This window comes from Fringilla coelebs, assembly GCF_963513975.1.
Source record: "Fringilla coelebs genome assembly, chromosome: 11".
Classification (NCBI taxonomy): domain Eukaryota; kingdom Metazoa; phylum Chordata; class Aves; order Passeriformes; family Fringillidae; genus Fringilla; species Fringilla coelebs.
This window is the reverse complement of record NC_140037.1, coordinates 16,671,467-16,696,762: the sequence shown is the minus strand read 5'-3', so window position 1 is coordinate 16,696,762 and position 25,296 is coordinate 16,671,467. Positions and strand designations below refer to the sequence as shown.

The 25,296-nt window shown below is 44.2% G+C and overlaps 1 protein-coding gene across 1 annotated transcript; it reads left to right on the top strand.

Moving 5' to 3' along the window:
• Nucleotides 1-274: 274 nt before the first annotated feature.
• SLC6A14 (solute carrier family 6 member 14) lies at nucleotides 275-14,401 on the top strand (the record flags this gene model as incomplete). Its single annotated transcript, XM_084212740.1, has 14 exons — nucleotides 275-322; nucleotides 934-1,102; nucleotides 2,867-2,998; nucleotides 4,499-4,660; nucleotides 5,972-6,107; nucleotides 6,842-6,974; nucleotides 8,787-8,927; nucleotides 9,877-10,105; nucleotides 10,190-10,315; nucleotides 10,407-10,525; nucleotides 11,684-11,783; nucleotides 12,180-12,289; nucleotides 13,281-13,448; nucleotides 14,049-14,401. The coding sequence occupies 14 exons, from the start codon at nucleotides 275-277 to the stop codon at nucleotides 14,193-14,195; spliced, it is 1,920 nt and encodes a 639-aa protein (XP_084068866.1). The 3' UTR covers nucleotides 14,196-14,401.
• Between the last annotated feature and the right edge of the window lie 10,895 nt (nucleotides 14,402-25,296).

Genomic DNA, 25,296 nt, shown 5'->3' with positions numbered 1-25,296 from the left:
AAGTGGGCAGGTGGCCGCGCAAGGTGTTAGGCAGGTGGGTGTTCCCGAGGAAGTGGGCGCGGGCCGGAGGAGGGTCAGCGGGCGGGGTGCGGCGGGGAAGCGGGCACGGGCTGCGAGGGGCTGCCCCGGGGGCGGGAGGCGGCCCCGCCCGGGCCCTGGGGCAGCCCAGGGGCCGCGGTTCCCGGCAGGGCAGCGAGGGGCGGGCGGCAGCCGGTCCGATAAAGCGCCGGGCGGCGGCCGGCGCGGGCAGAGCGCAGCGGCTGCGGCGGCGGAGATGGGGATGCTCAGCCTGCCCGGCTTTCTGTCCTGCGGGAAGAAGAAGGTGAGGCGGCGGGGGAGGCTGCCCGGAGGCTCCCGGGCAGGTGGGGTGCGGAGGCACCTGGGCAGGTGTGCGAGAATGTAGGCGAGTGTGGGTGCACCTGGGCAGGTGGGTCCTGCAGGTGCCCAGGTGGGCGTAGCGGCACTCGGGCAAGCAAGGTGCAGGTGCGTCGGTAGCTGAGGGCGGGTATGAAGTTGTCTGGGCAGGTGAGATCCAAACAGGTAGTGGAAGGTGGAGTGGGATGAGTGCCTCGGCATATGTGCAAGGCACTGGGACAGGTGTTTTATAAAGAGGGTGTACAGGTATGTGCTGATGTGAACATCTGAACAAGCATGGGGGCATCTGCAGGGGCAGAATAGAGGATTCTCCTGGAGCTGATAGCACAAAGGAGTAAGGCAAAATTGTGGAGGTGTTTGGGCTCTCTGGTCGGACCCTCTCTCACAGGTCTGTGCTGTCCTGCCAGGGATCAGGTGGACTGGCAGCCAAAAAACTGACTCTACCCATCCTGTCTGGCTGGTCAGCTACCCCAAGGTGCGTCTCTGGACAGAGAAATGGTGATATGATTGCCCTTCTTGCCTGGTGGGTATCACAAGCCTTCCCTCTTCTCTTCAAAGGACTTCAGTTTGACAAATGAAACAGATGCTAGCTCCCGTCCCAGCGATGAGAACTTGGAGCGTGGCAACTGGTCAAACAAAGCCGACTACCTGCTCTCCTTGGTGGGCTATGCCGTGGGCCTGGGCAACGTCTGGCGCTTTCCCTACCTCGCCTACCAGAACGGAGGAGGTACCTGTGCTGAACGGCAGGGACACAGGGTGGGCACACCTGGCTATCCCCAGGAGAGAGGAGAGCAAGCTCCAAGGGCCAGCTCTGAGGCTGGGCATGTTCTGTCAAAGCTGGATGTGAGCATCACCCTGGGAGCTGGGATAGAGCCTGCTCGTGGGAAAGGGCAGTAAGAGGCACCTATGTGCTTTTTGGGTACCAGCTGAGAAGGGAAAGAGAATGTAGTTTGAGTTGCAAATTTCTACCTGAGAATTCCATCTTCTGAATTACTCATAAACAATGTGTACCATTTTGTCCATGTGCCAACATCCTCTACTTGTCTAAATAGCTGCTCTCCCTCCCCAGTGCTTACCTCCTAGTAAGTTTATGTTATATACCATACCTGGTATGTTTATAGAGAACAGCCGAATCCCCTCTGCACCTTTGTTTTTCCATGCAAACACTCTAAGCTGGAATAATTATCTCAGCTCAATAATTACCCAGATCAAACGCTTGGGAAGTGTGACAGAGAGATCTTCTACCTGCTTACACAATGAACTAGTGGCAAAGCCAAGCAGAGGCACTGGTTTCCTTGGCTTGTATTCCAGAGCTTTGTCTACTTGCCAGGCTACCCCCGGTAATTAAAGAGTGTGTAAATACTGACTGCTGAGAACTTACTTATATGTACCTATTTGCTCTGCCTAACCATTGTTGAAGTAAAATTCTGGGCTGTAAATGCAGTACAGCCCACACAGCTGCATGTGGAACATAAGGAGGCATTCCCAGTACAGAATTTTTATTGGAGTGAGCTGGGCTGGTTTGCATTGCCTGGACTTTTGTTGAAGAAAATTGTGAAAACAAAATATTTTGTGACCTCAGCCCTTGGACTAGATCTTTTGCTGCAGCAGAGACTTTGCATTTAAAGCATATTTATGCTGTTGCTTGCATCCTTTTCTGTGCCCCTTGCCCATGATTGATAAAGACAACTGTTACATCCTTGTTTTGAAACACAGGAGTAATCCAGTTAATTCTCTGGGACAATTTACTTCCTGAAATTACCAGGTATTTGCAGTTCCTTGCAGAACTGGGTCCTTGATTGCTTTGAATTCCGAGAGTGATGAGGACAGATTCCTACAGGGATATCGTGTTGTGTTTATGAAACTCGTGCTCTCGCTTTCCCTGTCTTCTGTGCACACACAAAGAAGTGCCAGTCCCTTTCACAGAACAAGGTGCTCACTGATATCAGGTTAACATGCACTTTTAAATGGACTTGAACAAGAGCCATCCTGAGATGTTGTTTGACACAGGGCTCAGCCAACCATAGAAAATAATCTTCATGCTTTGATGTCCAGTAGCTGCTTAACAGGGCAGTTGCAAAACACAGCTGAGCACACACAGGAATGGTTCTGTTCCTCTTTAAATTAAAAGCTGGAAGATTAAATAGAAAGTGGACAAGGCTGGTGGTGCCTATAGCTGAGGAGTGTTCTTACTTGTATTAGAGCACATCTTCAATAGTTTTTTATTAAATCAATTTACTTTCTATGAGAGAAACCATTCTTTTTAAATCAGCAGTTCTGACATTCATTGCAGGTACTATTTAGTCTTATAGAAAACAGGATTTAGAAACAAATCTCTCTGTTTCAAAAAAAAAGCCCCTACAGTGGGGAGCAGGGGAGAAAGGAGAAGTATAAAATGTGATAAGACGGTGGTGAATGCTGAAAGATGCATTGTTTTCTCAGTGTGTGTGATTGTGCTTTTCCCCCCCATCTTTTTATCTCCTTTTCTCAGGTGCTTTTCTAATCCCCTACACCATCATGTTGGCGTTAGCTGGCTTGCCCTTATTTTTCATGGAATGTTCCCTTGGGCAGTTTGCCAGTCTAGGGCCAGTTTCCGTATGGAGAATGCTACCATTGTTTCAAGGTTGGTTTTCTTATCTTTCATTTTATTCCAATAATACACTGTTTTGAATTAATGATTTCTTCATGAAGTTACTAATTCTGAGACACTGATATCCGTGTTGCAACTATTCCCAATGTTACAGGGTCAGTGTTATGTACCCAGGTATATACTTCCTCATTATTCAGTTAATCAACAGATGTTGAGAAAAGATTCCCCCAAAAAGGTTCTTGGTTGTGAAAGGTTTTATCAGAGATTCTTGTGCTCAGCAGCATATCACTCTCACTCCAGCTGTCCAGGCAGAAGGAAATATCCCTACTTTGCTGTGTGAGGGAAAACCTCAGTAAAACATCTGGTGTAATGTGTGCAACAGATTGAAAATAAATTTTAGAAGTTGACTTTATCACTGTTTCTTTATGCTTCACATCCAGTGTAGTTTGCAAGGCAATTGTGTGTTGAATGAGTTAATTCTGTATTTGGCTGCCAGTGTGGGCACAGGCACACAGGTCTGGGTGCTCTGTGCAATATTGTGCACAATCACCCAGCAGCTGCCTTGGGAGTCATCTGCTGGTGTGATAAAATAGCCTAGACTCTGGCTTTGTAGAGTGGGATGCCTCTTGAGATAAGAGCAATCGTTGCATGCTGTAGTGGTAGTTTGAGTTTGTAGTGAGGGTTTGTATTTCAAACTCTCTCATAGGGAGATTTGTTTGGAAACAATTAACCGTGTGCTCTACTCACACCTGTCCATCCCGGTCCTGCACCACAGGTGTAAAGGACTGTGCAATGGTTTTGTTTGTTTTAATTGACCAGAGGAGTTAACATAGGAACGAGGAAGTTTCCTTCTGATGCAACAAGAATTTGCTTGTCACCCACAGAAACTGGTTGCCCCAACACTTACTCTTTTTGCCAGTCTGCAGCACAAGAACCTTTCATGAAAGCAGCGTGTCTTATCTTAAAGCAAAAGGTTTTAAACACAGCATATATTTTATGTATCTGTAAAGACAGAAACCTATATATAGTTTCTAAGATGACTGGTATAGTTTGTCAGGCTTTCCCAAACTCACAGAACAAAACTGATTTTAACAAGGGGGAGAACAGTAATATTTACAGGATTTACGATAGTTTAAAGCATTCATTACAGTGGAATCTTTAAAATGGCTTGGGCAGTCCTAGTACAGTTTGTTTTATTTTACTAAGTTTCCCTCTCAATGGGGAGAGAACAAAATACTGAATTACTCCTTTAGACTTTGTAAATAGTCCAATTTTTTTATGGGCCTGATTCAAACTCTGTTTCAAAACTATGTTTGAGATGGTCAGTTTGGATCATATCCATCATTTAATGGGTTTAAAATTTCACTGTTTGTTTGCTGTTAAAAAATATTTTAAACCCAAACATAAACCAACTTCAACTTCTTCCCAAGCAGCCTTTTAAAAAGTGAAGTGAAGGCTATTTGCTTTGGTGGGGGAAGGGGTTTGCAACCTGAATTTGAGGTGGTTAAGATATTTTGTGTTTCTCTTTCCTAGGAGTGGGCATCACAATGGTCGTCATCTCGGCACTTGTGTCCATCTACTACAATGTTATCATTGCTTATGCATTCTACTACTTATTTGCCTCATTTCAAAAAGTGCTGCCTTGGTCAGACTGCTTTTCCTGGGCAGATGAATTCTGCAGCAAGACACGAATAGGTACCATACTTTCCAGACAGAGTTTAATATTATCGTTTTTGGTAATTGGACTGTTTTCTGGGTGAGAGTATAGGAACGATACAGCTACCCGGGGCTTCAAAAGTCCTTCCTGGAGTTTTGCATCTGAGCACAGAGGAGTGATGCTTATCTACCTCTTTGCCACCAGTTCTGGATGCTTGGCAAATCTACAGAGAACTGGGCTGAAATCACCTTATTGGATCCTTTTTTTTTCCTTTTAAAGCTCAGCTTTTCTCTAGTACACACATTTCCAATCACTGGAAATCCTGCATTCCCATTTCATCAGGCTTTGTGGCAAAAAAAAGTTTCTCTCCTTCCATGAGACAAACTGCTGCAGTAGTTTTTATCGAGGTCTTTTCATTACCCCTTGCCTCCCCTGTGGCCATGGTAATCCTGAGCACCACTGAGGCACTGGTTTCACTCTTCATTAACTCTTTAGAATGTATCTCCACACCATTGTTCTTGTGTTTCACAGCACATGTAGAGCCCAAACACTTATCTCACCAGTTTCCATATCAGACCAGTTCAAGGCAAAAGGTGAAGTTGGTGAGGTAATTACCAGTTAGCAGCTGGAAATGTCTTGCCTGGTAACCAGTGATTATTAAAATAACAAGGACAAGATGAGGACTCATTGCATTGTTTACAGTATTAATGTAAATATACCTCAACCATATCTGAAAATATCTTCTAAGAGGCATTATGTAACAAAAAGTCAATGATTATTTATTGGTAAAACAAAAAAAGATTTCAGCACCTAATTTGTAAGTTTTGGGGGAACACAAAACTGAACTAAAGAAGCTGTCCCGAAATAGGCTTCAACAAGAATTTCCAATAAGTGCTGATACATATGCTGATAAAGTGTTTTTTATTGTATGTTCTGGCAAAAAAATTCCCAAGCCCAGTTTCCATTCCTCCAAGGAAAATATTTAAAGTGTTCTAACAAGCCCTCTGCCACAATAAGATGAATGTGTCACAGAAGATCCATGTGTCACCTTGGTTTAGGACAAAGGTTTTCAGAGTAAGCAAGGCTACAATTTTAACTGTGCTCAGATTTGATTTTTGTAAGTATTCTTGAGGATAAGTAAAACGTGGTGAGCACACCAGGTTCTTGGTGTTTTGATTTACAGTCAAGTAGTGAAGTCACAGCTGCAAGTGACATTTCAGGTTTGTTTCCAAATATTGTTAGCAGGCAAACTGAAGCTGTAATTGCTTAGGAAACACATTTGCTGTATCAGTCTGATTTTTTTAATAATAGTCATCCCAGTGTTAATGATTCCTTTTTCTTGATTTCAGTAAATGACTGCAACACAACCTTCCATGGGGAAATCATTCATGCAAACTACACATTCGTCACAAGCAACAATCTCACATGTATAAATGGCACCATAAACTACAAACCAGTGCAATTTCCCAGTGCGCAATACTGGAAGTAAGTAAATACTTTAAAGAAATTATGAATTACTGGTTTTGGATGTACCCTTTATTTTTATCTTATCTTGCAGTCCAGAAAAAATCTAGTCAAGGGACATGGGCATGCAAATCACTAGAGAGGGGACTTAAAATTTAATTGATAAGTTTGGCCTTTTGAAGAGAAATTATGTATAGAAAGAGAAGCAAGTGAGTCAACCTTTAACCAGTAGAAAAATACTCCCATTTAAAGAAGTCCTCTTCTCCAGAGTCCTGGTTGGCAATACTTGGCATCTTTACATATAGCATATCTTTTTATTTTTCTCAGGAGTTACTGTGTAAAATATATTCACCTTATTCTGAATCTGGGTCTGTTGTAAAATTGCCACTTCTTTATTGCCCCATGGTCTCAATTTGCCTCATGTTCTCTGGGTTCCTGGAAACTGATTCTTTTGAGCTCTTCTCTTCCTGTTGGAATTTCATGATTAACACAGAATATCTTAGGTGGGTCTTACAGGAGATGTGTGGAGAGATGAGAGCTGGTAGGCTTCAAAAAGAGGGGGAAAATGCAGTTAAATATACAGCTTCTCATTGCCAACCACGCGACTCTAACTGCACACTCTTGGAAGAGGCTGCAGAGTCTCGTAATGGCCTGACACAGCAGCTCAGTTTTTCCTGAGAAGTAGCTGAAGAGGGGGTGTGTGAGGTGTGTGTGCTGCTGCTATCCCTCCTGACGGGAGCATCGTGTGCTTTCAGCAAAGTGACCCTGCAGCGCTCGAGTGGGCTGGACGAGACCGGCACGATCGTCTGGTACCTGGCTCTCTGCCTCCTCCTCTCCTGGATAATTGTTGGAGCTGCCCTGTTTAAGGGGATCAAATCCTCTGGAAAGGTATGTTAGGAACACCAAGGAGATGACTTTTAGCCTGATTCTGCCCTCCCAATGTCAGTTGGACCCAGGGAAGTTTAGCACAAGGCGGGATGCAGTCCTAACACACCCCCTCTGCTGGGCTCAGCATTTGGCTTTCCTCCTGCTCCTAACTGTTACATAAATATGAGTAAGGTGCTGATTACACAGCCATTACTTAACTCCTGGGCCTGCACTCCACCAGGCTGCCCTGTATTTTGGGATCTGGCTGTCGTGCCGGTGATTCCAGCTGAGTTTTGGCCGTTGCCTGGGCTGTGTGATGGAAGCGTGCATGTGATGGCACACAGGGGCACACGCCCTGGGAACACCCGGTGATTATTTTGTACTTCCAGTCTGGTTGAGATGGTTGGACCATACAGGTCAGGTGCTGTGAACAGGTGTGTGTGTGCAGGTTCCTGACACATTGTGAAATGTTGCTTGTTCCCAAGAATTGAAGTTACTTGTAGGGACAAGGTACTCAGATGCTTGTTTTCAGAATCTCTCTCTGCTGAGCTCCCATTTCCACAAGCTGCAGCGTGGTTTTCTGGAGTTTTCTTGGGCAGGCTGAATTTCCTCCTTCCTCACCTGAGACCCTTTTCTTGTTTTTGTTCTTTCCTCCTCATACTCTTTTTTCACCTTTATGTTGCATCTCCATCATTTACATCTTCAGCCTCAGTTGCCATTGTTCTTTTGTTCACCTCCTCTGCACAGATTTCCCACCCACACACCCCCTTTTCCTTCTGTCATTGTGCCTCTCTTTGGTTCCTTGCTGCCTCCTTTCCTCTGCTCAGTTGGATGTCTCCTGTTTTGCTTTCTATTTGGAGCTTTCTGTCCTTGTTTCAGTGCTTTGGGGTGGAGTATCTGTGCTTCCCCAGCCTCAGTTATTTGGCTGCATGGTTCTTGTTAATCTCATGTTCTTTGGGTTCCTGGCAGCTGGCTCTTCTTGTTGTCACTTTTTTCTGGCACAAAGGCAATCGTCTTTGGAGAGTAAGGTGACACTTGGAAGAATCTAGCTGGGCAGGAGCAAGACAGACGAAAGGCAGAGAGAATTGTCCATTCTAGGCAAGCATGAAGGAGGTCTTTGGAAATATCAGACTCACCACACAATGGTACAATGCTCTGGCTTGGTGGAGCCAGCAGTCCTGGGTCAATTACCTGTCTGAATGACACTGAAAAGACTCAAGAAACCAGAGTATTGTTGAACGTAGCCTGTGTAACAATAACTGTACTGCTGGCCTTGGTCCCATTGTGCCAGTACACTGGAATAGAACTGTGTCTGAGTGAACCTAAAAGTCCTTGCTCTTGTAAAGAAAGCTTCCAGAACAGGGACTTAAAAAAATTTTTTTTGTTTTGGCTTTTTTTTTGGCAGGGGGGGTGGTGGGGGGTTTTGGGGGGAAGTAGCAGGGAGCTCATCAGGAGATAATTCCACCCTGGTCACCTAATTTTTCCTGGCTTTCAGTTTGCATTTGCTAGAAGCACTACCTAGCAAGAGACGTCTGGGGTACTTGAGTACAGACCTTGCTACAGCAGTAAATCATGCCAGAAAAATGCATTTCTGAAAGTGGTCAAGTGCTATCTCAAAAGTGGATATGTGGCTTGGGCCTTCTGCTTCTGCTGGAATGCAGCTCCAGAACCGGCTAAGCCAGATGGTTTGGTGGTTGGCATGTGCTCATTTCTCTGGTTGCCTGTTTTCCTTTTGTACCAGCAGCCCTTAGCCCAAAGCCTGTCCAGTCGTCCTGCATGAAGGTTTGTGGATCCCCTCCCACCTAATGTGTGTCCCTGCCCACCTCTCTGCAGGTTGTCTACTTTACTGCCCTCTTCCCATACGTCATCCTGCTTGTCCTCCTGGTGCGAGGTGCCACCCTGGAAGGTGCCATGGATGGCATCGAGTACTACATTGGGACGCAGTCCAACATCACCAAGCTGATGGAGGCAGAGGTGAGAGGAAGTTCAGCCCCAGAAGTGGGACACACTTTCCTAGTGATGTGGCTTCTTTCTTATCCAGTCAGGTGCTTCAGGTCCTGCCCTGTATTTTGTACCAGCAGCTGGTTGTGTAAAAAGTCCAAGCCTCTATTCCAGCTACTCTCAAATTGAAAGACAATCACCTCCTTCCCCCTCCCTGCCACACCAGTGATGAGAACTGTGCTATTGCTTCTAAACAGTCCTTGGGGATCATGCTGGAGTTTGATCTTAGCAAGATCTGCTGAGAAAGTTCTTGCTGATAATTTTAAGGGACTTTATCATAAGGCTGAAGGGATCCCTGAGTTTGAAATTCAGGCCATGCCTTGCCTGGGAAATTACCTTGGGTAATTAGGTGGACCAGGAAGGGCACCTCATGCAAAGAAAGCCAGAACTTTCTTTGTTCTGGCTTATGCCAATATTATTGCAGTTTTATCAAAAGCAACCATTAGGTGTGATATTTATTTGTGGTATTTATATGAGTGCTTGGCACTAGCTGAGGGGCTACATCAGAGGCAGGAGTGGCTTGTTTGGGTCACACAAGTGGGAGGGTACATGAAAGTTCTCACTCCTGCAGCCAGTCCTGGTTGTCCTTATTTTTTGTCTCTGTGCCAAGATTCATATCTCAGCAATTCACCTATGTGAACAAATCTAATCTTTTCTTCAGGGTTAGCCCAATAAGATTTAAATATTTGGCAACATGCTTGGGATGTGACCTTTAGACATCATAGAGATACTGTTTGTGATTGAGACTGCAAGGTCACCAGCATGCTATATTCTATCCTCCCTAAAGTTCATGTGAAATAGAATTAGATATACAGGCTGAAAGAAAAAAAAATACCCTCGAGATTCAATGGAGGACAGACTTAAAGGTTTATGATAAATACTGTAAGTAATACAGCAATTCTCATGTTCTTTTTTTTGGCAGGTTTGGAAAGATGCAGCCACCCAGATATTTTACTCCCTGTCCGTGGCGTGGGGTGGCCTTGTTACTTTGTCTTCATACAACAAGTTCCACAACAACTGCTACTCAGATGCCATTGTAGTTTGTGTGACCAACTGTGCCACCAGCGTATTTGCTGGGTTTGCAATATTCTCCATCCTGGGACACATGGCATTTGTGTCTCAGAGGCCTGTCCCCGAGGTGGTGGACTCAGGTAGGCTGATGGTCACACTGTTGGTACTGGGACTTGCATTGGCCAAGGCATGACAGTAACATCCTTCTCTCCACTGCCTTCCAGGGTTTGAACTGGCCTTTGTAGCCTACCCAGAGGCTCTCTCCCAGTTACCAGTTTCTCCTCTGTGGTCCTTCTTGTTTTTCTTCATGCTTGTGCTGTTGGGCCTTGACTCCCAGTTTGCCTCAATAGGTGAGTGGTGTTTAAAGTGACTCATGGCTTTTCAAATGACCATTGCCTTTCTTAATTTTGCTGCTCAAACTCACTTCTTCTTCCTTTGCAGAAACACTTATAACCGCCATTCAAGATATAAATCCCAGCGTGGTGAAAAAATTAAGACTACCTGTAACCATGGGTCTGTGTGCAGCATCGTTTTTACTTGGGCTTGTCTGTGTTACTCAGGTAAAAAAATTAAGTTTTTTTAGTAGTGGGTTTAGTTATGCTGCAAGTGATGAACTCAAATTAATATACCCTTTCCAACTGTTCCTGTCTTTGTGGATAAATCTTAGAGACCCTTGAATTTTGACAGTGTGCCTGAACACACAAGCAAGCAATTCCCAGGGAAAGCTTGAAGAACCTAAAGTTTTCTGTGATTATTGAACTGAGACATGTTTTTAAATAGAAGGCCTTTACAGAGCCTGTGAATGATCAGCCTGATTTATGGTTCCTCAGTTCAGGAATTTCTTTGTGTAATCACAAGTACACGCATAGAACATGTCCGCAGCACAGTGGGTACTGCTCATAAATCCTGATGGGATCTTTTTGTTCAGAACTCACTAGCAAACAGGACAGGAATTGAGGAATGGCCTATCCATGTAATAAAAACCCATTAGCTCATGAGCATTTGTAGATTCCATGGTTACTTCTCCTGCATGTGATTATTTATATAAATAGATATACAGAAAAGGAATTTTAAGTATGCTGTGTAAAATTTCTTGAGGCAATTGCTTTTGAGGGTATAAAGGTTCACTGCTATTACTCCATCTAGAAATGCAGATTTATGTGTGTAATTAGACTGAGAATGTGAAGGAGGTAATTGTGGTGAGTAGACATTGTATGGTCAAGCACAGTCATGAAACGGGGTGGTGGGGTAGCTTGCAAGGGACTAGAACACAGGAGTGTGGAATGGCTCAGAGATGGTTTCCTGCTCTGGGATCCTGCTGGTGTTTAAAGCTGTGGTTAACCCCATGGAGAAGTCATGCATGTAGGAGGATTGAAGCCTCCCAGAACTGATAACTGGTATAGAATTTGCTGTAGTTCAGTATAAAAACTTCAGCCCCAACTTTATTCCTGTAAGTTCCAAATTTAAATCTTGCTCTCAGCTGTTTATATATGCTCTGCATATACATAGATCTTGGTTTCAGCATCTATAGTATTTTGTTAGATGTGCTTTTCAACTTTACATAGAGGATATAAAGAAAATAATATTCACAAATCTGTACTTGGCCTGGAGAACTGTGAACTTAAAAACTCAGTCATGATCTGTTAAATTGTCTTGAACAAATGCATCTTATTTGTACGTTACTACTCAAATTTTAACCTCTAATGTTTGTTCTGCAGGCAGGAATTTACTGGGTTAACCTAATAGATCACTTCTGTGCTGGATGGGGAATCCTCATTTCAGGTGTCCTGGAGATAGTAGGCATCGTCTACATCTATGGTAAATTATTTGCATTGAAAATACATAATTAAACTAAGCAATCCCAGGAGCAGTGTATATCATAGAGTCACAGTATGGATTTGGGGTGGAAGGGACATGAAAGATCATCCTGTTCCAAGCCCCTGTCATGGGCAGGGACACCTTCCAATAGATCAGGTTTCTCAAAGCCCCATCCAGCCTGGCCTTGAGCAGTCCCAGGGATATAAAATACTAATTATTGCAATAAAGAATTTATAAGTTAACCACCTGAATAATTATATAATTAAAAAAAAAAACTTTAATGAAGAACTGGAGAAACTGTCCTTAATTATTGCTTTTCTTTGATCACTTTTGAGTAACCCCACCTGCAAGGGAGGTACCTGCTTTACAGTGAGTCCCATGATTGTCTTCCAACAGGAGGAAAAAGGTTCATTGAAGACATTGAAATGATGATTGGAAAGAAGAGCGATTCATTCTGGCTGTGGTGGAAAGTGTGCTGGTTTTTCATCACCCCTGTGCTGTTAACGGTGCGTGCACATGACTGGATGGTGTTAATGGGACAGAACTTAGTAACTCAATATTGAAGAGGTTTCTTTGTGAGGATTCAGGGCTGACTGCCCTGGCTCTGTGTATAGAGATGGGGCATAGCTGTGCCAGTGAAATGAACTATGGGCTGTCTCTGCGTTCTGATACACTCCCTCCTCCTCTGATCCCCTCCAGGGGAGGCTGGAGCTTGAGATCACTTACTAGAGAGCTGGGTCTACACTCCCTAGGACTAACACAGGGCACCTAGATCCTCTGCCTTGGCAGCTGGATTATCTTAATTTTAGACTGAGATTGATTTAAAAACCTTTTGAGGGAAATCCCATTTTTGGGTCAGATGTTCTGCTGTTCTTCTGTCTAACTGAGACCTTTAGATGTCCTGTTGCATGTCTGGTTTTTGTTAATCCTGTACTTCCAATAGTGAGTGTAGATGGTTGGATTATGCTACTATGACAGAATTTATTAACATGTCCAATCCAGGAACAGTGGCAAGTCACTCTGGCCAGCACATTACCTGTCATCTGCCCAGACTATAGTTTAGAAAATGCTGCCTAAAACCATCCAATTTCTGAAGCAATATTTGCCAATTTCTAATCTTAGTTCTTTCCTGTATTCCTGTAAATAATGGAATACAGGAATGCATAAAACATACAGAGAAGGGTACTGGGCTCAGCCAGCAACACATATCCAACATAAGATTTAAAGAGAGCCCAGAGATCAAGTTATGTTTAAACACAAATATACTTAGTGCATGTCAGCACTGGGGTCACTTTTCAGTCATGGCCTTCAGTCTTGCTGTTTGGTGATGACTGAATACCAAATCCTGCACAACTGTTCTCACACTCAGAAAACAAGAGGGAACTGTGCAGAACTTGTAGACAGCCCTTCTTTTTATTAAACCAACTGGGAAGCAGTGCAAATTCAATGTTGCTGGAAACCTACTTTTCTCTTATTGTTTTTGCCATTTTTTTCTAGGCTATTTTGATCTGGTCTTTGATCACATTTTCAAATCCCACTTATGGCTCAGTGTTATACCCAGCCTGGGGAAGCATTGTTGGCTGGTGCATGATCATCTTCTGCGTCATCTGGATTCCCATTATTGCTTTTGTAAAAATACTTAAAGCTGAAGGAAACCTTATTGAGGTAAGGGCAAAAAAACCCACTGATATAGCATCAAATCTGAATTTCTTTGGTATTATCAGGACCACCTGTGCTTTTTTCTCCAACACATCTACTGCTTTGACATGCTTTTCAAATGGATTTTTAGACCGAAGCATTATCTCTGGTAGTTGCATCAAAGGTGCATCTACCCTACCACGTTCTGATAAAAAGGTAAAGTCTAATCCTTTGGGAGTGCACACACACCATTCAAGAGAGATTTTTCATCAGTTCTGTTGCGATTCCAGCTTCTTTAAATTCTCTGATGAATTTCTATTGCTTTCTATCCCCATATAATTTTCTGGAGTTTTGCCTCCTGTTCCTCGCCGAAGGAAGTGACAGATCTGAGATATTCTGCTTTGGCAAGCTTTCCCAAACAGTTGTGTCGGTCACAGCTTTCCCTGTTCTTTGACTTCAGTGTCCAGAGCCCACCAACCCCAAAGACATTTGGAACGATTTTAAACCCCTTTGGTGGTTCCCCATGCGTTGAGTCGCGGTGCATGCCTAGAGCAATAACTTTACTGACCTGTAAAAGCAGCCTGGACTAAAGGAAGCCATTCAGTGCCTCTTGGTTTTGCTTTGCAGCGCATTGTCAGCTGCTGCCGGCCCACAGCAAACTGGGGCCCCTACCTGGAGCGCCACCGGGGAGAGCGGTACAGCCACGTGGTGGATTCCAAGAAGAAGGAGCACGAGATTCCCACTGTCACTGCCATCGTGTACAAGCAACACTGAGACGGCTCTTTGGACGACTGCTTTTTAGTGTCTATATATGGGGTTTTTCCCTTTTAATATTGGAAAGGTACTAGGCAAAAAAAAAAAAAAAGAAAAAAAAGGCAAATCTACAACCCTGCCCCTTTAAAATCCAGCCCCCCAAATGAAAGCGAGTTGTATTATTTATTTTTAGTGTTTTAGTCTTTGGGGAGGAACACATCAATTGGGCACTGAGATCTCGCCAGATGTGTCGGTTGAGAGGGCAGGGTAATCCATTGCAGGCATGATGCTTAACCCCACCCAGCTGGTATCCAGCTGGACTGCAGATACAGATGTGGGGAGAGTAAAGACATTCTGGGGCTCCCAGTGGAGCCCAAAGGTGCTCTGTGTGTGTGTGTGTGTGGGTGCCCTGAGGTGCAGGCAGCAGAGGGGAATGGGTGTGCTGCTGCTGCCTGGCACTGCAGCTCAGGGAACATGAGTAATTCTTCTCTCTAAGCCTTGCTCAGTGTGCTGGGAGGCTGCTCAGGATTTGATGTTGAGTATGCTCTGTGTGTGTGTGCGCGTGTGTGTGTTGTCTAAACAAATACAAATATTGAGTGGCAAAAAATTGCCATCACAGGAAATAAGGTTTAAACATGGTGAAAAGTAGGCTGCTTTCTATTTCTCATTATTCCCCTTGGGATGCCTAAAGAACTATCTTCTCTGTCATGCCCTGTGCTCAGCCCTCATCTGTCTTTAATTCAAAAACCTTGTGTTTCCATATTCTGCCATTAGGCTCTGCAGAACGCAGGAGTAACCACTGAATTCTGGTTTGTCTGCTCTCCTATTTTCATCAATGCTTTACCCATCAGGTTGTTTTCTGCTTCTTTCACTCAGATTTGGGTTTTGCCTTCCAAAGGAGACCCAAAGTGCTTTTTTAAAAGACTCAAACAGTGTTACGGTAGGGCCAAAAGAAGCAGAACTTAAAGTGAAGGTTACAACTACCTTGTAGTGCTGTTATTCCACATTTTGCTGAAATAATGCAATTAATGAAAAGTTATGAAGTTTGTAATGTATTTGAGAACACAGACTTGAGCATCTACATGAGCAGGAAGGGTTTGGGTGAAGAGAAACTGACTTCATTTGTAATACAAGTGAATCCAGCAAAAGGGGGGAAAAAAAGACTGAGGAGAGAATAAATACATTTGGTGTGGTGAGGAACATCTCTCTCACTGTAATAATGGTTCCTTGGGAACAAAGCAGCAGGGTGCTCAGCTGTCACTTCCTCTCAGGGCTTTGTCATTTTTCTGGACATGAAGGAGTGTGGATTGTGGCTTTCTTGCCCAAGCTGCATACTTCGGTGTATGTTTTATACTGGGTTTTTTTTTTGTGTGGGTTTTTTGTTTTTTGTTTTTTTTTTTTTTTTGTGACAAATCAACACTTTATGGTGAATAAAATGTGATTTTCCCCCTGTTTTTAATGATTTTGGAACTGGCAAATAAAATGTGATTTTCTGTTTTTAATGGGTTTAGACCTAGAAACTTTTAATTTTGTGTGTGGAGTTGGTGGCCACAAAAGCTTCTATGATCCTAAGCCTTTGAGAGCTTGAACTGGAAAGATTCAACCTCCAGGAATCTTGTCTTAGAAAGTGCAATAGTCTTGTTTTGGAGCGGGCTCAGAAAGTACAGAAAGTAATTAAATGGGAATTTATAAAAAGGACTGTGGGCCTGGAGGCTGTACTAGCAGCTGGTGAAGAGGAGCCTTTTCCTGCCCTCCAGCTGCTCTAGGATGATGGTTCAGCCAGAAGAGAGGGCTGTCAGCAGCCTGGAGAGGCTGGGAGCAGGAGGGGCTCCATCTGCTGGAACTGACAGCAGTTCTCACCTGGGAAGGGACAGACTGCGGGAAGGAGAGGGAAGTTAGTGAAGTAATGAGTGAGAGAATGAGATGGGTGGCAAGGACATTGGACAAAACAGCTTCAGAAAGAATTCAGGGTATTTTTTGCAAAGGAGATGCTGAAGGCTTATACCAGCCATCTACTGCCCTGCAAGAAGCCCCTGCTGCTGCACACAGGGCTCACCTGAGTAGACTTCAAGCTACAAGATTCATATCTGCAAACTTTAACTCATTTACAAGAAAAAGAACATTGCTGCCAAGAGAAATGCATTGAATTTTCTCTCTTGTGTGTCCTCTGCCAGACACAAACAGATTCACATTCAACAGAGTTTGGGTGCAGTTTCATCTGGACATCTCCCTGCATTGCACAATCTCCTGAGTTCCAGACTTTCATCATTTTCCTTCAAGCAATCAGAAAAGTAGAACTTCTTGTCAGAGTTTCTTACTATAATTTTAAAAAAGTATGGAAACCATGACTGGCTTTGCCATGGGCAGCCTGAGTTCCACAGGGTGAAACCAGCAGCAAGCACCAATGATGGCAGATCCCCTCCACCAGTGTTAATCAAAGTAAGGTAAAGTGATTCCCTTTAAAAGATGAATTGTGTCATTTTCAAGGAAGCAGAGAGCTCATGTTCACCTCTACCACTGAACCTGGAAGGCAGCTTGTAGCTACACATACATGTTAGTGAAATACCAGCACCATGAAGACACAAAGAATTTCCCCAGGTGTTCTGTGGCCAGAATGATTAAACCCAAGCAAATGACCACCAGGAATTTTGGTCCTTAGTTTTACTTTGCTGAGTGTTGTTGAAGTACTTCAAAAGCAGAAGAGGAAACTCCAGGTAAGACCCCAAAGAAGCAAACCCACGTTGTACATCCAGGACAGGCTGGGAAGGCAGATGGCAATGTGGGAAGGAATTACAGAGTGTTAAAGTGCAGCTGTTGATGAGAGGAAGGAGAATGCTTATGGGAAAATCCAGAAATGTGTAGATTATGGTGAATGAATAACGGTGTTTGACAAAGACTGAAATAAGAGAGGAATCTGTCATATTCCACCTGTTCAGATAGAGCTACAGGGCTGTGAAATGACAGATCAAATTAAGGTGTCAGGCAAAAAGGCTGCAGTGAGAGACTGATTGCTGAGACATCACCCAGACTCTGGAGATGTGACCTGGGAAAAGCTGCTGCGAGGGTGAGTCACTGGAGGGAGCCCTGGTTCAGCTGGAGGGTCTGAGGCTGGGCAGCCCTGAGTGCACTGCTTCTTCTGTGATCTTGGAAAAGATCATGTGGGATTGATGTTTCCATGAAAATCAGTTTGGAAGGACTGTTTTGAAAATTTTCATCCAGGAAACTAGGTAGCAATTAGAAACAAAATTAATTTCAGGGTTGTTTGTTTTTTTTTTAAAAAAAAACCCTTCCAATGAGCATTTATCTATAGATCAAACTGTTTCTGGCAAGCTTTGGCCAGTCTGTCTGCCTTAGGTGGGGACACAAGATGTTAGTGTGGAGCTATGGGGCAGGAAGCATCCAGCCTTGTTTCCATCACCCACCTTCCAGGCCTGACAAAGCTTCTGGCTGTGCCGTGCCCGTGGCCACCTCCAGGCTTTGGGTGAGAGCTGATCCTGCTGCTGAGGGAATCCTGAAATCCACACTCTGGCTGATAGTAGACCCCTGCCCTGAGTTGCCAGAGAGTCAGTTTGTTGTCATCAAAGACCTGTCTGGGATGATGATCTGGGATGATGCTCCTGCCAATAAGATGTTGTGAAACTGTACACTCAACTTTGGAGATGCAGACTTTGATTAAATCTGGGATTTACAAAATAAAATCAAAAGGAAGGGAAGTTTAGGGGGATAAGACACAAACAAGGAGAGATGCCAGTAAACTGGGAACAAGCAGAGTTGGACTGTCCAGCTCCTATCTTGGAGTTTCAGCAGGGCTAACTTCAATAAAAGAACTAAGAGGCACAGGCATTGCTGGAGAAGCAACCTCCATCTGCTTTAAAAGCTGTGTTCCTCTAGAGCTCTGAAATGTCACCAGATATGTGCTAGGACCTGCACTTTCACCAGCCACAGCACTTTCTGAGGGTGTGGCTGGCCATTGTCTCACTGAGGAACATTTAATAGAGGCTCCTTCTGCACCCCAAACCCTTACAGACCTGGCTACTGCTACACTTTGTCTACTAGATGTATTTTTCCAACTTCAAAGCTTATACTTTTATGAAATATGAATGAATGTGTGTTCATTTGCTCCTTCATTTCACCTTCCTGGGGGCCACTGATGGTGCTCAAAATGTGCCTCGTGTCTCTGTGTGTGTGTGATGGATTTTTGCCAGTGTGGATGAAAGAGGCAAACCAACCTCATTCTCTGCACTTTCTAGAACTGTCTGGACTGCAGACATCCAGAGCCCAAATCCTGCCTGGTGCATGAGTGTGCAAATGGCTTCAGGAGCAGGGGTTGCTCTGCTCTTGCTGCCTCCCACTGCTGCATCTCAGTATTCTTGTTCTCCTGGCATTAGGAACATTTTTTTCATTGTTTGGTTTTAGTTTTTTAAGAATCTACAAACTATTTTCTTCTTTTGGGCCTAGACACTGTCTTCAGTGTAGAGAATTGAGAAATTTCTACATTTAAACTCTGCTGCAGCAACATGGTCATATTGATTCCAGTTACCAACAGCAGCGTTGCTTAATAGCTTGAGTCCGAGCACGGACTTTGGAGCTGGTTGCAACAACAGAGTCACCTTTTCATCCTGGAAGTGATGAATGGCTTAGGCACACTAGGCAGGAAAATAAAACCTGTCACTGGAAGACAGATGATGGCAGTATTTCCCTTTAATGTCAGGACATGTGTGTTCCTCTCTGAATAGGTTTTCATCTTATGTGGGCTGTTTAGCGTCTAAGCTCCTTCCAGAGGAGTCTTGCCAAATATTCTGCTTCTTTGTACAAAATTTGGGATCCACATTGCTGGTGACACATACAGAAAATATAGGAAAAGCAGAGATTGTCTTCACAACTCTAAGAACTTGTTTGTGTTAAGGAAGTTTGCTCTCCTTACCTGTTATTTTCTTCAGCATTGTTTTCTGTTTGTTTGTGTTTTGGGATTTTTTTGGGGGGGTTGGGGTGGGTTTTTTTTAATAATTGTGTACAGTGAGTGGTGTATTTCCTGTTTGCCTGCTTTTTAGAAGGAGGAATAGCTACAGTAGGCAGCAGGGAACTGTGCTAAAGAAATGACAGTGCCACAGAAGTGGGAAAAGCTCCTGCTTTTTGTGTGTTGATGCTGTTGCCTCTGCCTTTGTTGTTATCTTGTATCATGACCAGGCTGAGGATGACATTTAACAGCTGAGATGGGAAAGGAACTGTCAGGACTGATACTATTGGTCCTGAAAGGCTTTTTCCAAAGATCTGGCTCTGGTTTTTGCACATATCACCAGTGCACACAGGGTCCTCTATTGTCCTTGGGATGTTTAGAGTTTGTTCCTCTGAGCCAGACAGCAGCCACAGCATTCCCACAGCCAAAGTGCCTCTGTAAGACCAAGCCAGGCATGGCTGAGCCCTCTCCCTCCTCTCTCTGCAGTGCTGCAATGGATGAGTTTGTGTTTTTCCTCTTGGGCTTTCAGCTGACAGTTGGATGTCCTGGTCCTGCTCTGCACGGGGCAGCGCTGAGCCAGCAGCTCCAAGAGCTCGTCCGAGTGCGAAGATTCATGAGCCTGCATTTATCAGCTCTTGCCAGGGAAATGGTGAATAATGAAGCCTGGTTCAGGTAATGAAATGATCTCCTTCTCACATCTGATTACATTGCTGCTTATTATTTCCTTGGTGTGTAATTTTACTTCTCTGGGAACTTGTTTTGTAAACACTAATGACTGTGCAGCTGTGGCCTGAAGTTAAACCAGTGCTGCAGGAGCCTGGAGAGCTTTGTGGCCTGGCTGCTGGCTTTACTGCCTGTGCTTCATCAGCTGCTGGGAGGGTGGGGACAGCCCCTGCCCCAGTGCTGGAAGGTAAAGGAGCCCCATCAGAAAAGGGGCAGCCCTTGGCATTCACCAGGAGCAGCTTATTCCCTTTGCTCAGGTACCAGTGTTATGATTCAGCCTTACTGCCCATCTTCTCTGGCACTGAGTTTCTCAGAGAGACATCTACCATGATGCCTCTCCATTTATAACCAGCCAAGAAAAAGACATATTCTTCTCATTTCTTCCTTTATTCCTTTTCTTCTTGAGTAACTCTCTTAAACAAGCAGAGTACTGCAGGCTATTCCAGATGTTGTATGTGAGAATAATATAACTGTTTTTTCTCTGCTGGAATGACTTTTCTTGTACATCTTAGAATTGCATCTGCTTTTTCCATGGCAGCATCCATTTGGCAGCTTGGTGTCATCCTGAGTTCACCAAATGCAGTCAGAAATCTTCATCCTTAGACCTGAAGGATTGACTTTGCACCAAGTGGTCTTTGTCCCACGGATACAACATCAGAGGCTCTTCCAGTCTTCCTAGGCCCCTGCTTTAGCTACTTCCTTCTCCAAATTGTCTTTGTTTCTGGAACCCCCAGTTCTCCAAGGATAGCATTTGTACCTGTGAGAGACTTTTGAAGGTTAAGCAAATGAGAGGTGCCAATCCAATGTGGGTAGCACACTGGAAGCATCTCATATGTCCACGATAAACTCTATTTTTGGGTAAATCCCTCCTTAGTAAGACAGCTCTTTGCCATGGCTTGTGTATGTGTTTCCATGACGTGCACAGTCCAAAAAATGCAGGACAGTTTTGAGTTACTGTTGAAGAAGTGAAGTCCTGTTTATGTAGGATGTAATTTATTTTTAAGCAGCTCCTTGCCCCTCTGCAGTCATTATTCATCTTCTCAAGAGGAGTGTCTCATTTTCCTCCTCATTATTGCTTTGCCAGACTACATGAGAGCAGCAGGAGCTGCCTGGGACTCTCTTGTGCCAGGCTCTTTGGTGGCCATGCCTCTCTTCTGTCTCCCTGTGGTCCCTTTGGACACATAAAAGCTGCTGCAAGCAAATCTCGTCCTATGTGCAGGTTGTGTTTCACCCAGCATGGTCTCCCTGGGAGGATTGTCAAGAAACAGTTCAAATATTTGAGGAGGCACTTGGCTCTGTTGTGGTTGCTGTGTTGTCCATTACTGGTGCAAATTATGCCCAGGGCAGTGCCTCCCCCTGTGCTACCTGAGATGCACACTGCTCCTGCATTGGTTACAAACCTTTCCAGCCCCTCACTGGGAGGGAAATTAACCCCACAATGAGGGGCTCCTAGTGATATCTGCCAGTTTATTGGCCTGACTGATGGTGTATGACTTCTCTGCAGGAGCTGAAAAAAATTTGAGTCATCCTTGTATTAAAAGTGCGGGGAAAAGAAATTTCCACACAGAATGGTTCAATCCTTTTAAATTAGAGGGTTTTTTTTTCCCCTAAACTATTGACTAATGGACTGAAATTCTTGTAAATGCATCTGTTTTTGAAGACAATGCCATTTTTCTTAGGAAAGAAAATCATTAAGTGACAAGAGAACAGCAAGTCTGTCCTTGTCAATGTGTTCCTCTGGCTCAGCTGGGGAAACAGGTGTGGAAAACATTTAAATTAAATGGTTCTCCAAACTCTGAGTCAAAATGTAAACTGTTAAAATTCTGATGGTTTTGTTTTCTCCGGGGTTTCACACATTTTTGCTCTACAGTCCAATTGTGCACCATTCCAGAAAACAGTGACCTGGTGCAAAGCTCATCAGTGCTTCATTTTCCCTAGTAATAAAAGATGTGATTGCATCACAACACCTCAATTATTTTGGATGATTTTCCATGGGTCCTGTGATCTTTGCTGCTCACATTTAGCTGCTCCCCCATGATGAAGGTGCACTTGGGGCTACCCCACCTTTCAGCCCATGTGTAGCAAATGCTGCCCATGCCAAGTTGCCCTGTGCTGGACCAGCACCTTTGTATGATCATCCCAGACCCTGGGAAAAGGCAAGCTGGCCTTTGCCAGAGCAGTGACTCACTTCTGTTTTGCTGCCATGAGCTTTGTCCTTCTGACATGAGCTGTTACAAACCCTGCACCTTGTACCCAGGACACTTCAGACCCATTCCAGGTTCCTTTACAGTGTTTGCTTACAGAGATTGGTGATTCCAGCTGCAACTCATAAACTCCACTGGATTTGGCTCCTGTTAGGACAATTCTTAACTGCATTCCTGTGTCCAACAAAGATTCTACTGCGTCTTCTCTAAAAACACAGAATGGATGGAAGGAAACACAGCAAATGTGGCTTATGGGTCCTCTTGTCTTACTTTCCCTCTAAAGAAATTGATGTCAAAAGGCTCATATGGTGTGAATTAGGCAAGATTTACCAGAAACAGTGGAGTTTGGGCTTGGTTTTGTTTGTTTGTTTGTTTAAATACTATGGCTTAGTATCTTATTTATGGTTTCTAGGCAAGATTTTTCAAATGGTAGTGGTACTATAAAATTTGGAGGAATAGGGACAGTATTGGCAGAAAATGCAGGATCCCTCAGTAACTGGATAGAGGAATATTTTTTTTTAAAGCAAAGTTAAACACACAAAAATGTATCACTGACAACACTTAAGATTATAAAAAATATGAATCCAAGTTCTGAGTTGATTAAAGCCTCATGCTGGCGCTTGTGTAAAGACCTCTTTACAAATCCTCAAGTTTTGGTTTTGTTGTAAGATGCTGTAATTATTCTTTCGATTGACCTGGCCATGGTGAGGAACAGTTAAGGAGCTTTTAGTTCTTGGGATTTGCATTTGAGTTTCCCTAGGGTAGACTAATCCCTGATATGGGGAGGAGGTGACACATCTGGAGAGAGCTGAAGCCCTGAGAGTGCTGCTCCCTGGGGACCTGGCAGAGGAGGGACAGCTTTGGGCTGGGACTCTGCAGGTGAATGAGACTTTTCAAAGCAATTCCTTGCTCTTGCTGCGTTAAACTGTGCTGCTGGAGAAGATCCAGTTGTGTGGAAAAATATTTCCTGACTCACTTCTAATTTCATAAGCCTCAAGCCCATCCAGGATTGCTGTTTATCTTGTCTAGGGAACCAAGATAGAGCTCTGCTGCATATTTAATTAGATGGGGGGAGGCAAAGAATTTTAAGATAAGATTATCTTCTGTTCCCCATCACAGCTCTCATGTAAGAAGTTTTCATGGCATGCAAACCAGAGTCTGATGGTAAGCCACTTGTTTTTGAGGACACTGAAAACAGTTTTGCAGAGTAATTTTTTTTTTTATACTCATATGAATTCTTTTCTGTGTATGAGGAAAAAGATTAGTTATGTGTTATTATGAAAATGAACAAGGAGGTGTAAAGAGATATGTGGGAACCTGGGGCTCTTGGAGGAAAAAACTCTTTCATTCCTATGAAAGCAGCAGAAGAAGGACAAGTGAAGAGAGCCTGAGTCCAAGTTTCTCATTGCTGCAATAATTCTGACAATAATCAGAATTAAGGTGCTGGGAATAACAGTATGAAGTCAGCCATAAGCCAGAGCAGTGGAGTTTCACAAACACCAACTGGGTTTATATTGTGGTCTCTCAGTTCCAGCTCTACAAAGGTTTTTGAGTGTGTTTAGGGACTGGCTGCTGGTCCTTGCTGTGGAGGCAGCTGAAGCAGCAGAGTTTGAGCTGGCAGAAGGGCTGTGAAGAGGATGCAGAACCAGGATGGATTCCTGTGAGGTTTCCTGTTTAGTTTAAATCTTCAGTGTTGGCAGCAGTGTGCAACAAGTGTGGCAGCTGCCTGTCACTCACACAGAAACCAGAAATGTCACGAGTGTGCACCACCACAGCTGCAGACCATCCTCTGCTCTGTCTGAGCTAGTCTGGTCCTTTGTGACTCAAAACCCTTCAGATCTGTGCCCTCCCCTTGCAGGGAGGCCAGAGGAAGCCTGGGCAATGCCTGTGGAGCTAGTCAGTGCTCTCTGTGTTGTCCAGGGCTGGCTCAGGTGTTGGGGTCCTGCTCCCCTCCTGGCAGAAGGAGATGGTGCTTTAGACCCAGTTTTGCTAATTTGGAACTCTGAACAAGTTGTTACTCCTATTCAATCAACTCCCTACATGTGATCTAAATGCTTATGAAGTACTGGCTGCACTTTGGTAATGAGTCACTGATGGTATCAAGTGATGGCTTGGTGTGGGGAGTGACTGAATGAACCTCCTGTGGATGTGCTGGAGCCTGGGCAGAGGGGATGTGCCTGCACTGGGACAGGCACAACACACCTCTAATGAGATCAAAGTTCATCAGGCTGCTCACAAAGTCTGCCTTGGTCCAAGAGCATTCTGCATCTCTCTGCTGTTCAGAAAGGGATCCTCTTGCTCTGGGCCAGAGGGAGATCCTCACACAGTGTTGAAGGAAAGCTGGAATTCCTAACACAGAGGTGTCTACAGCCCTCATGCACTGCAGTAAAACTCAGCCTGTCTTTAAGCATTCATGGTGCCAGACAAACAAATAAAATTCAGGAGCAAGTAACTGCCTTTGTCGTTTTGTGAGGACCTCTGTGTCTTTGCGCTTCCAAATGCTGGCATAATAAATCCTGAAGTGCCTTTTTGCTCACAGCAGACATGATTAATACAGCTGTTAACTGGTGTGTCTGCTAGAGGAAACAATTGGCAGCCCCTAGTGAACAAGCAACAGAGGCCTGCAACCCCTACAATTTTCTCCCCTTTTGAGAAATTAAGACATAATATAAAAATGTTCTTTTTTTCCTCTTCAAATCCATAATCAGACATGACATAGCATGTCACTTCTGCAATGAGTGTTTTGGAGAGTGAAGATGCTCTAATGTTCTGCATTAATGTGGGGCCAGGCAGGTCCAAGTGTGACACAAGCACCAAGGCAGCACATCCCATCCCCTGCCCACAGCCCCTCCTGCCTCCTGGCACAGGGACTGAGGGATGTCCAGATGTACAGTGCCTTTTTTTCACTCAGCAGCTCTTCCACAAGGGAGAAGGGAGCTCGTGGGAATGCTCAGGCATGCTGGCCATAAAGTTCAGGTTATAAATGCATCTTCCCTCATACCCATTTTACCACAGGGAAATCCTGAGCAGGACACAAATATTCTCTCTGACTTTACCAGCTTTCCCTTCTGCTTTTTTCAACGTAATCACATCCACTGATTTCTTCTTGTTTGCAGGTCTTGTTTGCAGCTGGAAGCTCAAAACACTATTTATTTTCTGTATGGGTTCCTAATCTGGAAATGGATCTAATTTGCTTTACCAAATTACAAGTGAATTAAGATGAACACATTGTGTTATG